Genomic DNA, 14,559 nt, shown 5'->3' with positions numbered 1-14,559 from the left:
GTCACTCAATGCCAAACATTGGGCAAGAACAAAATCTATTGTTAACCTTTAAAACAGCTTTCGGCCATAAGGGCTTCATCAAAAATAGATGACACACACACACACAACACACACACACACACACACACACACACACACACACACACACACACACACACACGCGCGCGCGCGCGCGCGCACGCAAACACAACTCCCCCACACACAATTGCAGTCTCAGGCAACTGTAGCCACACTGCGAGCAGCAGCAGCACCAGTGTATGATGCATGATGGGAATGGTGACAGGGTGAGGGTAAGGAGGAGGCTGGGGTGGGGAAGGGGAGGGGTGGCATACAGTGCAGTGCAGTGCTGCTGAGGAGTGCGCATGGTCAAGGTGGAGAGAAAGTAGGTCAGCTATGTGCAGTATGGTGTTTGACCCCTTAATGTATTGCTGTTTTTCAAATTATGTTCCAAAAAATATTGTTTCACCATTGAAAAACAGAAGAATGCTGAAGATTAGATGGGTAGATCACATAACTAATGAGGAGGTATTGAACAGAATTGGGGAGAAGAGTAGTTTGTGGCACAACTTGACATGAAGAAGGGATCGTTTGGTAGGACATGTTCTGAGGCATCAAGGGATCACTAATTTAGTATTGGAGGGCAGCGTGTAGGGTGAAAATCATAGAGGGAGACCAAGAGATGAATGCACTAAGCAGATTCAGAAGGATGTAGGTTGCAGTAGTTACTCAGATATGAAGAAGCTTGCACAGGATAGAGTAGCATGGAGAGCTGCATCAAACCAGTCTCAGGACCGAAGACCACAACAACAACAACAACAACAACAACAACAACATTGAAAAACATCCTATAATGAATTACATTATCTATAGACCTATAAAGATAACTTTAAAGCGCAACATAATGAATTACAAAATTTTGAAGATCAACAATAATAAAGTCCTGAGTATTACATACAAAGTAAGGAACTGAATTCCAAGATTGGATTGTTAGTCTGAAATTTGATTTTTGTTCATGGTTCACTCCACTAGGCTCTTCCATTGTGTCCACTGTTGGGAATTAAATCACACTTCCTCCTCCACCTTCGGGACCATTGGCTGGGTTTCATTTGTAACCCTAGGCATTTGCCCTCACATGGTACTACCATCCAGAGCCAGATGGACCCAGGTTTTTTTAATGAGGTTGTTACTCCTACCTCTCCCCCTTCCCTGTCACTTGCTAGATGGGACTGCAGACTTCAGACTGGTAACTATGGATGTACCACCAAGCAAGAAATTGAAGAAGTAATTAAAACCCTCAAAAACAACAAAGTTAGTGGAGAAGATTCTATTACAGCTGAACTTTTGAAGTGGTCCTTGCCAAATATAGCATAGAAGCTAAATTTACTCTTTGAAGAAATCTGCAAAACAGAAAAAATCCCACAGCACTGGAAAGTTGCCTTGATACATCCACTCCACAAAAGAAGGTAATAAATAGGATGTAAACAATTAGAAGGGAATCTCTATACAACCAATAGCATATAAAGTATTTTCCAAGATTTTATTAAGCAGAATAGAAACAAAGCTAGACAGTCATTTAGGTGATTATCAAAGAGGTTTTAGGAAAGGATGGTCATGTTCAGAACAAACATTTAATATCAAGAAAGTAATTCACCAAAAATTACTTAATTCCTAGGATATTGTAGTTATGTTTGTGGATTTCAAAACAGCTTTTGATTCTGTTGACAGAGAAACCACAGATAAAATAATTCAAGAATTTGTTGTAAAGTCTTAGCTAGCAAACCTAATCTGTGAAACAATTACAGATACAGTCTGTAAAGTCAAATTTATGGGAGAAATTTCATAGCCTTTCAAAATAAAAACAGGTGTATGACAAGATGATGTCATATCCCCAATTCTTTTTAATAGTGCGTTAGAGAAAACAGTGAGGATTTGGAACAAAAAACTTATAAAGTTAGGAACAGGGAGCAAAAAGATTGAAATCAACTGTCTTTCATTTGCAATCATTTTGCTATACTTTTCGAAAATGTGGCATCTGCCATAACAAATAAATCTCCTGAGAGAAATAGCCAGGAGAACTGGCTTAAGAATTTCTGGAGAAAAAACAAAATTTATAACAAACATTAAGGACGCTCCAAAATTTCTGAAAACAGATATTGGTCAAATAGAGAGAGTAAAAAAATTCTGTCTCTAGGAGAGATATCCCAGAAAATGCTTTGGAAAAATCTGCAATAGAGGAAAGGAAGTGTAAAATGGGGAGAGCCAAAGACCTCTACAGTAAAAAGTGTCTATCCAAAAATGCAAAAATAATGCATTACAACACAGTAGTGAAGCCAGAATGCCTATATGCAAGTGAATACCTGACACTAAACAACAATTTAGATAAATCAGAAGTACTTGAAAGGTGAATTATAGGGAAGATACTAGGACCAAAAAACACAGCAGATGGCTGGAAATTATGAAGTAATGTTGAAATATACCAAAATATAAAAAATATTTCAGACATAATGACAAAAAGAAGACTCATGTTTTTTGGACATTTATTTCAAATGCAAGACAGTAGATTAACTAATAAGATTTTCAATTATCTGTGGGGTAGGAAGTCCACAACAAGCTGACTCAATGAAATAAAAAAGGATTTAGAACAATATAACAACAAAAGATGTAAACAACAGAAAAGCCTATCAGGAAAGAGTATTGAAAATGGAAAAATTCCAAGCCAGGGTAGCTAAAAAGTCTGGTTCAAAATTGTCTTAAGACGGAAAGAAGAAACATAGTGAGCAGATGAAAGCATACTGGAGCATAGTGGATGTATTTATCTCATACCACTGGCAAGCACTTGTCACTCAACTGATCAACTGTCATCACTTTCAGTCTCTAATGATGTAACATCACAGTCTTTTTCACTTTCTGCACCACTAAATTCACTGTCAAATGAGGGATTACTGTAGCCATCCTTTTTTGAAAGCACTGCCTAAACAAAATTACAGGAGAAAGCCCTAAATAAAGAAAGCAGCAACAACTTTTTATGTGCAGGTTGCTGAAAATTGAGAGCTGCCATTAGGCTGCTGAACTTCACCTGGTACAATGCAGCCATTTTGGACCCAAGTCGTACATGAGAATAATGAGAGAACTGATATAATTAGTGGTTATCTTAGTATACAGATGTGTGTGAAATATACAGACTCATTTTATAATTTAAGAGCCTAATATAATGTGTGTAGTGAAGAATGCCACATTATTATGCAGTAAAATACTATTCAAGGGCACAGAGTGGTAGCAGATTTTTTTACAAATTCCACAAGGTGAAAGGATTGCAGGAACAAGCAAAATATCAAATTGGAGGGAAAGATATATTTCACACAAGTATGCTAGATTATGTGAATTAAATAAACATTTCTCTCAGTGTAGATTACTTAACAACAATTTATATGTCACATTATTTAATACATGTACAATTGTATCACTGGTAGCATGAGGGTAACATGCTTGACTACAGATGCAATGTTTGCAAGTTCATTCCTGTCAGAAAAAAATTCTTTTTCCTTCCTGTTCTCTTCCCTTCAAACTACTGTTTTCTTAAGTTTACTTTATTCATAGAACATTTATGTAAGAGCTTTAAATTCTGTATCATATTGTAATACTTGTTTTCATTTATTTGCTTCATTTCAAATCTGATCAATGTGAGATGAATCACAAGAATTGTGTTAAAAACTGTATTTCATGTCTGGTGTAGCACATATTCTGAATACTCTGAGAAACCTTTTAATAATTCCTGACTGTCATTGTTCCCAAAAAAGCCATTGAAGACAGATATTTCTCACTTCCAAATGTCTCCATTGAGCTTGTTGTAAAGCTGTAATTACGATTTTGGCAAAGAGAAAAAATTGAACATTTCTTGGAACCTACAAGTAAATGTAATAAGATGAGGTCGTTATGGTAAAATGAAAGTTGATCTTCCTTAAGAATTTTTAAATCATAGTGTTTCAGCAGCAGTAAAATAACAGATACTTTAAGGTTCTGCTGCATCAAAAGCATATTTTAGACATAATTTTCTGATGGTTTAAATTAATCACCAAAAGGAACAGAAAAACTGCAATTATAAAGCTGTTGAAGTCCTCATTGGCTGCCTAAAACACAAGTGTGCTTGTGAAGGGTCACAAAACTACAATGATGCAGTCATACCTGTAAGTGCAAATTTAGATACAGTTGACATAGACAAGATTTCAAATGACAAAGAGCAGTCAATTATCTAGCTGAGAAACTGCAAAACAAGTAAAGAAGAAAAACATGTTATGTGGTGTGTACTGTGTTCCAATTTGAGCAAGTAAATGTCTCGCTGAGAAAAAGGTTTTTACAATAACCCAACTCAAAATTATGTAACTGATGAGAGAGCCTAGAATGTGTATCAGAAGCAGTGTTAAACATTATTAAAATATTAGAAAAAGTCTTCTGACTCAATGAAAAACAAATTTTGAAATCAAAGTTGTCACTTCAAGTACAGGAAGATGATGTGTGTAAGGTAGCCAAGAATCTCCCATGTTGTATTCCGTATTGTCACACTGTCACAAAGAAAATTGTACATACATGTTTAATGAAAGAGCATATATTTTTCTGAGAAAATAAACCTATAGACTCCACATATGAATACCTTAACAGAGACTGTTAGGCCAGCTTAAGTAAAAATATCTGTTAGATTTCAGTTTTGACAACAATTGGCCACAAAAGTCAAGATTAGGTATTTTGTGTATGATAAATTTATTAATAGTGCATAAGAGTGTTACATTCTGCCAGCGTGTTAATTCTGTAAATATTAGCTGTTCCAGTTTACTGCATCATATTAGCCTATTTTGAATATCTCCTGAGAAATGATCAGGGTGGTAAGTATTATATTCAATTGTTTTATTTTTTTATGTTATACTTTCTGACATGTTCCACACCCATGAGAATCATCTCATTTTTTGGTCTATGGAATGAAAACTGAATCTAATCAATCTAATCTAATATAATCTAATCGAGGCACAGATTGACACCAGTACAAAGTGTGGCGGTAGAGGCAGCTCTATGCCTGGCCTGTAGACAACAGTATATATCACATATCCGTCCAAAGCAGTTTGCCCACAGATGGGTTTGTCGAAGTGGAAGGGCAGGAGGTAGCCAGGTTTGACCAGAAACATGAGGTACAAAGGAATTTGTGTCCACTGCAAAAACATGCAGCCACCTAATGCACATTTTAAAACCCTAGTCCCAATACAAAGTGCATGAAGCACCATAGCTGTGTAAAAGTAAAAATATCTAATTAATCTTGTAGCACAATTAGTTTATGAGCTACAGAGTCACAAAGATATACAAATTATCATAAACTGTGGAAATTAATAACTTTTGTTGTCCTGACTGTACACAGGTGAGAAAAGGGCAAAAAGAAGCACAATTCAATTTAGAATTCTGGTCTAGTAAAGAAGTTGAGAATTAATGTATACTTTGTATTATTAGAGCTTTTTCCACATTACGCAAATAATTATAAACTTATACATAGTGTTTGTCCTCCATATTACCAGTAATATTTCAGTATTTGCTGCTAGAGGCAATAATCATGAACACGACACCAGAGCTGAGGATAACTTAGATATACCAAAGCACAGGTTGAAAGAATTGGAAATTCTCATGAAGTGAACCAACTCAAAATTTTCAACAAATTACTAATCCATGTTCAGTCTATGGATCTAAAAATTTTTGAAATTTAGTGGTATACCTATAGATCACCCATTTTACCATATTAAAAATTTTCTTGAGATGCCTGAAGACGATATTAGCATTTAACAAATTTTCCTTTTGCTTGTTGTATTAGTATATGCTTTGTTTATGTTTTGTATAATTTTTTCTATGTCTTGTATAATTTTGTCCTCTATACCCTATCAAAATATTATTGCACAGAGTTTGTACCATACTATGCTATAGCATAACTTCTTGACACTCACTCTTAGAGATTTTCCTGTAGTGTATTTTATTATTGCTGTGCTTAATATGTATACTATAGTTAACTGACATTTTTTTATTATTATGTGCCCACATCTATTACTATGTCCTGTATTATATTACAATAATGAAGCCTATTTCATTGCAAAATGATCAATGGTGAATTCAAATTCTTGATACTTGTGAGTCAAGAAAATTTTCATTAGGCCATATCAAAAACATGTGATCACACACAACAGTGCCCATCTTCAACCTCATCCCCATCATAATAGCACATTATAATGTAATAACTTTACACTATTTGTAACTGATCACTCTTTGTTTAAACTTTTATACCACAGAGCATGATTTCAATACTATTCAAATTATGAGAGAAATAACAGTCTCAGAAAATTTATAAGTATATCACAATATGCACTGTGGAAAGAAGCAACCTTTGATATGTACTGCATTTGTGTAAACTGAAAGGCATTCAAATGGTAAAGCTACATGTAAATGCAATGGCACTGAAAAATGGATACCTTGACTGTGCCTATCTGTGACTCAGCATCTCCACTATATGGTGAGTAGCAACTTTCCTTCTCTAATAAAGACAGAGGGGTACTTGAGCAGGCAATGTTTTGTTGGTTGGAGTTGCAAGCAGTCATGATAGCAAGTGTCGGGATACGAGTGGTAAAATGGCTGCTGTGTGGACTTGGAGAAGCTGTGTTAGTTTACTAGACTGTGGGACATGGAAATATTTAAGCTGGTGTTGAACCTTGAAATAATTTTGACAGTTGTTGGAGTTAGAGAAATTCTGTTAGTTTGCTAGGTTGCTGGACTTAGAAATATTCTGACTGTAATTGAACTTTGCAATTTTTTTAGTGTTGCTGGACTAGTCCTGTCTAGGATGCAGAGAAAGACTGCCAATTGGTCCCTGCCACAGCCATACTCCCTCCCACAGACAGTACTAAAGCATCTTCCCCCAACTCTACCTTATTATCATTACCGCTCTCTGTCCCACACCTCTTACATCATATGCAGTGTTTACCTTTGCTAGTAAATGTTTCAGATGTGACTGTATTTACTCTGTACTTTCCTTTTCTGGAAGAATTTGTAACATTAAAGACCTACTAGATGGTTCTGGCAATTACTCAAGTAACCTCATGCCAGAAGTATTCAGATGCAGCCTATGTGACCCACAAATAAAATTAGTGAGGGGCAGTACTTTGTCACACCACTGAGTGACTGTCTAAATTCAGAATTATCATTTCTCACAAATCCTTTCATTCATTACTTTTTATACCACTCAAAGAATGACATAATCCTCAAATTAGTGTGATGAGCATTCTAATCAACATTACCTGCTATAATCCTCAATATAAAACAGAATTTCAATCAAAATACTTTGTCTTGACTCTCAATATTATTAATTCACCTCTGATTTCACTGCACAACATTCTCCTATCAAATATAAAATATGCAGAATGATGTTAAGGTTTAAGTCCACATTTTTTAATGTTCACATTTAAATTCAGCTTGTATTGACTTATTATACCATACATTTCAGTTAGTAAAAATGCAGATACGGCAATCTGATATTAACTAAACAAAGATCACAGTTGAGACATAGCAAGCTGAATTTATTCAGTGTGTTATGATTTTCACTCCTGACAATAATTAAATTTTTTGTTCTTTACTACCCATCAAATCTGGATGCAGTTACTTATGTAATAGATGTGTGGCATCTGCATAAATATTCCAAAATGCTATTTAGGCTGACTTTGACTTAGATTCATCATTCAGGCTGTTCTTTTTAATGTGCTGATTCTTCTAGTGTATGTAGTTTTCAAGAAAGTGCTGGTAATTGAATGATTTGGATAATTAAGCTTTTTACTGAATTGTGAAACAGTAGACATTGTGTGAGCTGATATGTATTTATGGACTTATTGACACCACTAATTATACATATCGGCATTCCAACTTTTCAGTAATATAGTTTAATTTATATGAAACTAATTACCTTAACAATTAATTAACAGTAAAGTTCAGAAGCAGTTGCATTTTTCTTTTCAAATTTTGTCTCTGTTGTTGTTAGATTCCCACTTTTACCATTACATTTTCGTTGACCTGATTTTTATGCATAAGGCACACTTCATTAATTGACTAAGCCAGTAATTAAGATTTTTGCAGAATTTACCATACAGGGTAGTTTTAACATGGATACATAAAATGATTCCAGGAACTCTTTTCAAATTCCTAGCCAACACATCTTTCACAAACAATATTCTTATCTATACTTACAGTCCACCCGGAGTAGCATAATCCAGCCTAGTAGTTTTTCAAATGATTGTGTAATTTCTGCGACAAGATTTTGTTCATATACCACTCTTTAAATAATGGGACATGTTTCAGTCCCAGTTGACCAAGTAAATGAGCAAGATATGTCAAGTCTCCTCCTGGTAATAACTCATGTAACAGATATGTGCAATCAGTCTCCAGAAGTACATGTATTCACATCAGCAAAAATTTAGTAATATTGGTGTGTAAGAAATTTCAAGTGTTTTCTTTAATCTGTGTTTGAGAATATCTTTACTGAATTATGTTGTTGTTTGTAGGAGAGTTGGAAAATGCTTATCATAGGAAGGACTGACTGTTGGGCTTAGTGACTTTTGTTAAGAAATGAAATACGTGAAATACTGTTGTGCATTTTCTCTGATAAATTATTACAAGACACTATGTGAACTATGACATATTAGAGTAAATATGGAATGTATTTTGTCACACACATAATCACTTTGTTTCAGTCACTTGTATGAGCTACTACTGGTTATTGGACAGTATTTCTAAAAAAAAAAAAAAATGCTTCAATAATATTATAATGTATTTGGTGAATTCTGCCACTTGTAATGACAATACATGTATGATTATGGAGTAAAGAAGATGACAATACAACTGTAGTCAATCATACAACCCAATACACCTTTTGCACTTTTAATATTTTGTTAACACTGATAATACAACATATATTTTTGATGTTAATTCACTGGTCAATTTTGGTGTTTGGGGACCTATAATTTTTATTTACATTCTTTTCTTATTATGAAAGACTGTTTAAAACTGATTGTTTATTCGCAACTTAACAAAATGCAATTAGTATAAGGTGCAAAATAATCTACTTAAGTATTAATACTGCTTAAAAATCGATGTGCTATACTGTATTAGTTATCATTGTAAAAATTATGTATTGTTGGGTTAGGTTTTCTCTGGCTAGTGGTAGTAGTAGTAGTAGTAGTAGTAGTAGCAGCAGCAGTAGAGAGCTGGATATGAACCATGATGAAGAAAGTCAAAATGTAACTTGTTTCTGCTATACCCTTGTGGAATATGTTGTTATGTGCCACACACGTAAGCATGATTTGCAATCCATGTAGATGTAGATGCAGATGAATGTTTCATGAAATGTGAAAAAGTTGGTTTGTGGTTATTCAGATGTGAAGAATACATAATGCTAAGTGACTCAGACTGGTTGGTATTTTAAAGAAGTTACATTTAATACCTCTTTGTGTCATTTTGAGAGCACAGCTAACCTGTGTTATTGTTATCTTTATTACTTAATTACCAGTTCTGTCATTCACCAGCCATGGTTGGACAGACAGCATCAAGTTTACAATAATATTATTACAATAAAATTAATGAAATATTGCCATTTAAACTATGACACTAAATTAGGTACTATAAAATATAAATTTAAGAACTAGATTACAATTTACGTAACAATAACAAGACAATCATGGAGTAAAATAGCAGAGTTGCTACTGTTTTCACTGGAACTGAGTTGCAGTTCAGGTAGACTCTGTTCTATCACCAGAGAAGTGTTCTTCTATACTGTACAAAGGTTGCTCTAAAATTTTAGTTCTAAATTGTCTGATTGGTAATGACAGAATATTCCTAGACAGAGATTGGAATACATCCAGCAAATAATTGAGGATGTAGGTTGCAAGTGTTACTCTGAGATGAAGAGGAATTCGTGGCATCAAACCAGTCACAAGACTGATGACAAAAAAAGAAGTATTAAATAATTTCAGGGAAGCTGGTCTGCATTTTAGTTAACTGATATCTTGGGCTGTCTATACTGTCTTTGTAGTGAGTGGTGTACTGATGAACTTCTTTTCTTTTTCTGTAGGTCTCTTGATTTGTCTTTGTGTGAACACAGCAGCTGAAAATATATTGGCTTAATACAATTTGAGCTCCTAATCTGGAAAAAATTGGTTTGTAATAGTCAGTTTTTTTGCTTGTGGTAATGATCCTTTCTGCTTTCTTTTCAATAAAAGCACATTCTTGCGGCCAGTAGAATAGCCACACAGTAAGAGTCTATAGCTGATGTGCCTGTGCAACATTGCATAATATGTACATTGCATAGTAGGTACTGTTGTGATACAACACTTTTTAGTTTCCTTAAGAGATACAGAACCAGTGAGAGTTTGGAACATATATGTTTAATGTTTGCCAAGTTAACTTGGTATCAATGAAAAAGCCCAGAAGCTTAATTGCCGCTGTGTCACCCAGTGCTCCAGTATCACTTAGGCTGCATATCACCCTCTGTGTTTTGTCTTCATTAACTTTCATCTTATTCATGATGAAACAGACTTTTGCTTGTTGAACAGCTCGAAATACATCCTCCCCTTTTGAGAACAAAGTTGTGTCATCTGCAAGCTGCTAGGTGTGGCCATTGGAGCCTATGTCATTGATGAAGATTAAGATCAACAGGGTCCCTATTACAGATCCCTGTGACACACTGTGTTTTAACTTCATTTCACCTGATTTTGCTTCTTGCACTGATTCAATCTGTTGTCTGTTTTTAGGTAAGATTTTAGAGTTTGTAGAACAGCTCCCCGAATACAATATGATTTTAGTTTGCTGACAAGGGAACCTACCCATTGCACCCCCCCTCAGATTTTGTTATAAGTTGGCACAGTGGATAGGCCTTGAAAAACTGGACACAGATCAATCGAGAAAACAGGAAGAAGTTGTGTGGAACTACGAAAAAAATAAGCAAAATATATGAACTGGGTAGTCCATGTGCAACATACGCAACATTAAGGACATTGTGAGCTCAGGAGCGCCGTGGTCACGTGGTTAGCGTGAGCAGCTCCGGAATGAGAGGTCCTTGGTTCAAGTCTTCCATCGAGTGAAAATTTTACTTTCTTTATTCTCGCAAAGTTACATATGAACTGTCCGTACGTTCATTGACGTCTCTGTTCACTGTAATAAGTTTAGTGTCTGTGTTTTGCCACCGCACCGCAAAACCGTGCGATTAGTAGACGAAAGGACATGCCTCTCCAATGGGCACCGAAAACATTTGATTGCAAGGTCATAGGTCAACCGATTCCTGCACAGGACAACACATCTGATATATTCTATACGACACTGGTGACGGCACGTGCGTCACCTGACAGGAATATGTTGTCGACCCATCTACCTTGTACACTTGGCGAATGGGTAAAAAGATTCTTCTACCTTGCCGATTTAGGTTTTCTTGTGGATGTGATAACCACTCCCAAAAAAGTTATGAAAACATAAGAGTTTGTCACACGAACTGCAACAAATGAATGCAACAGTTTCACAGTCGCACAGTTTTCCCTGTGCTCTGTCAAAACATATGTTTTTAATGTTTTCAAATTTTTCCGTGTGTATACCGTCAAATCCTGCATGTGTCCAAGCAAATCTGAACATGTCCTGGAATTTGGGAGAGCGAAGTTGATTATGTTTGAGTGCCTTAACTTTGATAATAATCTGAAAATAAAAAATTTTTCACTCAAGGGAGGCTTGAACCAAAGACCTTTCGTTTCGCAGCTGCTCACATTAACCACGGGACCACGGTGCTTCAGAGTTTGCAGTGTCCTTGATGCTGCCTATCTTACACATGGACTACACAGTTTGTATATTTTGCTTATTTTTTTCATAGTTCCACACAACTTCTTCCTGTTTTCTCGATTGATCTGTGTTCAGTTTTTCAAGGCCTATCCACTGTGCCAACTTGTAATTAAATCTGAGGGGGGTTCCCTTGTGAGAAGGACCTTATGTGGAATACAGTCAAATGCCTTACTAAAGTCACAATGTCCCAGTGCTATTGTAAGACCACTATATCGATAGACCAGCCATGAGCTGCATTTAAAAACCTTCAATACTCTCTGTGATTTTTTCTGTTTAAATAAATAAATGATTGTTTTACACCTCCATGAAGGAGAAACACTCCTGTTTTACTCTAGATACAACTAGATGCCTTTCCCATTACAGGTGCGGCAACCATTCTGTAATGAGTAACATTTACATAAACATTGTAAAATATTGAGTTCAGTCAGTTATTCAAATAATTTAATTGACACTAACTACCACTATATTAAATAATTATCCATGTTCCTTTTCCATTACAAGTGCACCAACCATTCTGTAATGAGTAACATTTACATAAATATCGTAAAATATTCAGTCAGTTATTCAAATAATTTAATTAACACCAACTACCACTATATTAAATAATTATCCATGTTTCTTATTACAGCTTTAGATTTTCCATGGGACACTCGCCACATGCCAACTGCTGACAACAAAGAGATGCATTTGAGCAGCTGAAATTGTCTAAGCTGTTAGTGCAAATCACATGGTCAAAATATATAAGAACCTCATCTTTTCAAATGTTTAGTTTGGGGATTTAAAAGTCTGATGTCATCAAGTTATTTTGACATTATTTCAGCTTGAAATAACATGATCATGATTTCCCTCTGTTAAACAGGCAATGGCACAACTTTTAATATTTTCATGATAAGATTACAGGTCTTCCATCCAGTCCAACACACATATGCTAATGCATAAGTAAGATGCTTCTTTACAACTGATCCTCCCATTTGAGCTAAATTCTATTATAGTCTCTAATTTTGAAATCCAATATCCAAACACTAAACCTTTCAAGGGACTGTCTGGTAAAAACATGGCCCTCTTTTCATGTCATGTCATCACTTCTTAGTAAAAGAACAGATACAAACTGACAAAATACGTGAAGGAGGAAGAGATAGTTATACTTTAGAACCCTTCGTATTCAAAATTCTGACTTGCATTTGTAACTGAGTCAAGTACTGCTGCTGTAGTTGATCTGCCCTTCCATCTACCATAAAGGAGGTTTCATGACAGAATGAAAGAATTATACTACAATACTAACTGCAAGAAGAAAACTAACATATTGTTTTTTATGACTTTCAAGACCCAGGAAACATCTCAGTGACATCGTATTCCATTTATTTTCAGTGTAATGAAGAACTGTAACAACAACAACTACTACAGCTTTAATCAGAAAGATGAGTATTTTTGAACTATTGACTTTCTACAATGACCAATGTTATTGAAATGAGTTATAGGAACTGTGCCCTGCAATTAATCTTAATCACTTCTATGTCTGGAAACTACAGACAGAACTGTTTTTAAATTTTATTTCATCAATTATTTTACAATATCTCAATTATATGTAGGACAGGGTCCAATTAGACAGTAGACTCCTTTTTGTTTGGGTGTGCTGACCTGTTTTGAGAAATATTAATTTTATGAAGTTTGAGAGACTTCTCATTGATTCAATAACTGGACACTGAGGAAAATAAATGCATAGAAAAATTGAACTAAAATTGTGGACTTGTTTACATTATAGAGCAACAGACTAGTATTCATTAAGATTTTCAGCTTCATGACTACAAATTGATGTGTTACCAACAAGGCAATGTAGAAGAGACAACAAAAATCAGATTTGACTTACTCAGTGAAACTGATACACTATCAAACATCTGACTTTTTTAGAACTCACCTCTGAGTACGTTGGGAAAGCTATAGCCGCCTTGTAAGTAATATTTTCTGTCATTTCTGGTAACAGATTATGGAGAGACTCGACTGTTACATGTAGAATATTTTGAAATTTCCTTTGCACAGATGGCAACATGAGCTGACATACTTCTGCAGAGACCAACATACGTGGCAAGTTGGGCCAAGTAATTACCTCCTGACCAACAACTTTCTTATCTTGCTCCAGCAACAAACATTCAAAAAATTTTCTCTCACCTAAAAAACAAAATTTAAATAAAAGTTTATATTAATTAACCATATTACTTATGTTCCCAATGAAAATTATAAAATTAAATAAATCCAGTGCTACAACTGCACTTCCAGTGTTAATGATAAAAAACAGCAGTAAGTTAAAAAACTTACATAAAATGGGACCCATTCACCCATATATTAAAATAAATGGATTCCACACACCCCCCCCCCCCCCCACACACACATACACACTCATGCACACAAACACACTCAGACAGAGGAAGGAAGGGGGGGGGGGAGGGGGAAGCCAAGTGAGAGGAAGTTGAAGTAGAGACAGAAGGCATGGAAGATACTGAAAATGCAGAAAGAAAAATCTTGTTTGTTGAAGAAATATCAAAGAATCATCATTTTATTTATACGAAAAAAATATGCATAACTTAGGCTTATAATATGTAAAAAAGATGAACATCAGTATCTCTACAGTGCACTTAAAACATGTACAGATGAGAGAACATAACACAACAACATATT

At 35.1% G+C, this 14,559-nt stretch overlaps 1 protein-coding gene across 2 annotated transcripts in view; it reads right to left on the bottom strand.

The window, feature by feature from the left end:
• The window catches only part of LOC126416485 (uncharacterized), a 34,881-nt gene extending 34,781 nt beyond the window's left edge, over nucleotides 1–100 (bottom strand). For both annotated transcript variants that reach the window (XM_050084222.1, XM_050084223.1), the window contains exon 1: nucleotides 47–100. In XM_050084222.1, the coding sequence (XP_049940179.1) occupies nucleotides 47–79 (33 nt within the window). In that variant the 5' untranslated portion in view covers nucleotides 80–100. The remainder of the gene's footprint in view (nucleotides 1–46) is intronic.
• Between the last annotated feature and the right edge of the window lie 14,459 nt (nucleotides 101–14,559).

Source organism: Schistocerca serialis, chromosome 8, assembly GCF_023864345.2.
Source record: "Schistocerca serialis cubense isolate TAMUIC-IGC-003099 chromosome 8, iqSchSeri2.2, whole genome shotgun sequence".
Lineage (NCBI taxonomy): Eukaryota > Metazoa > Arthropoda > Insecta > Orthoptera > Acrididae > Schistocerca > Schistocerca serialis.
The sequence above is the reverse complement of the archived record's forward strand: the minus strand, read 5'-3'. Positions and strand labels throughout refer to the sequence as shown.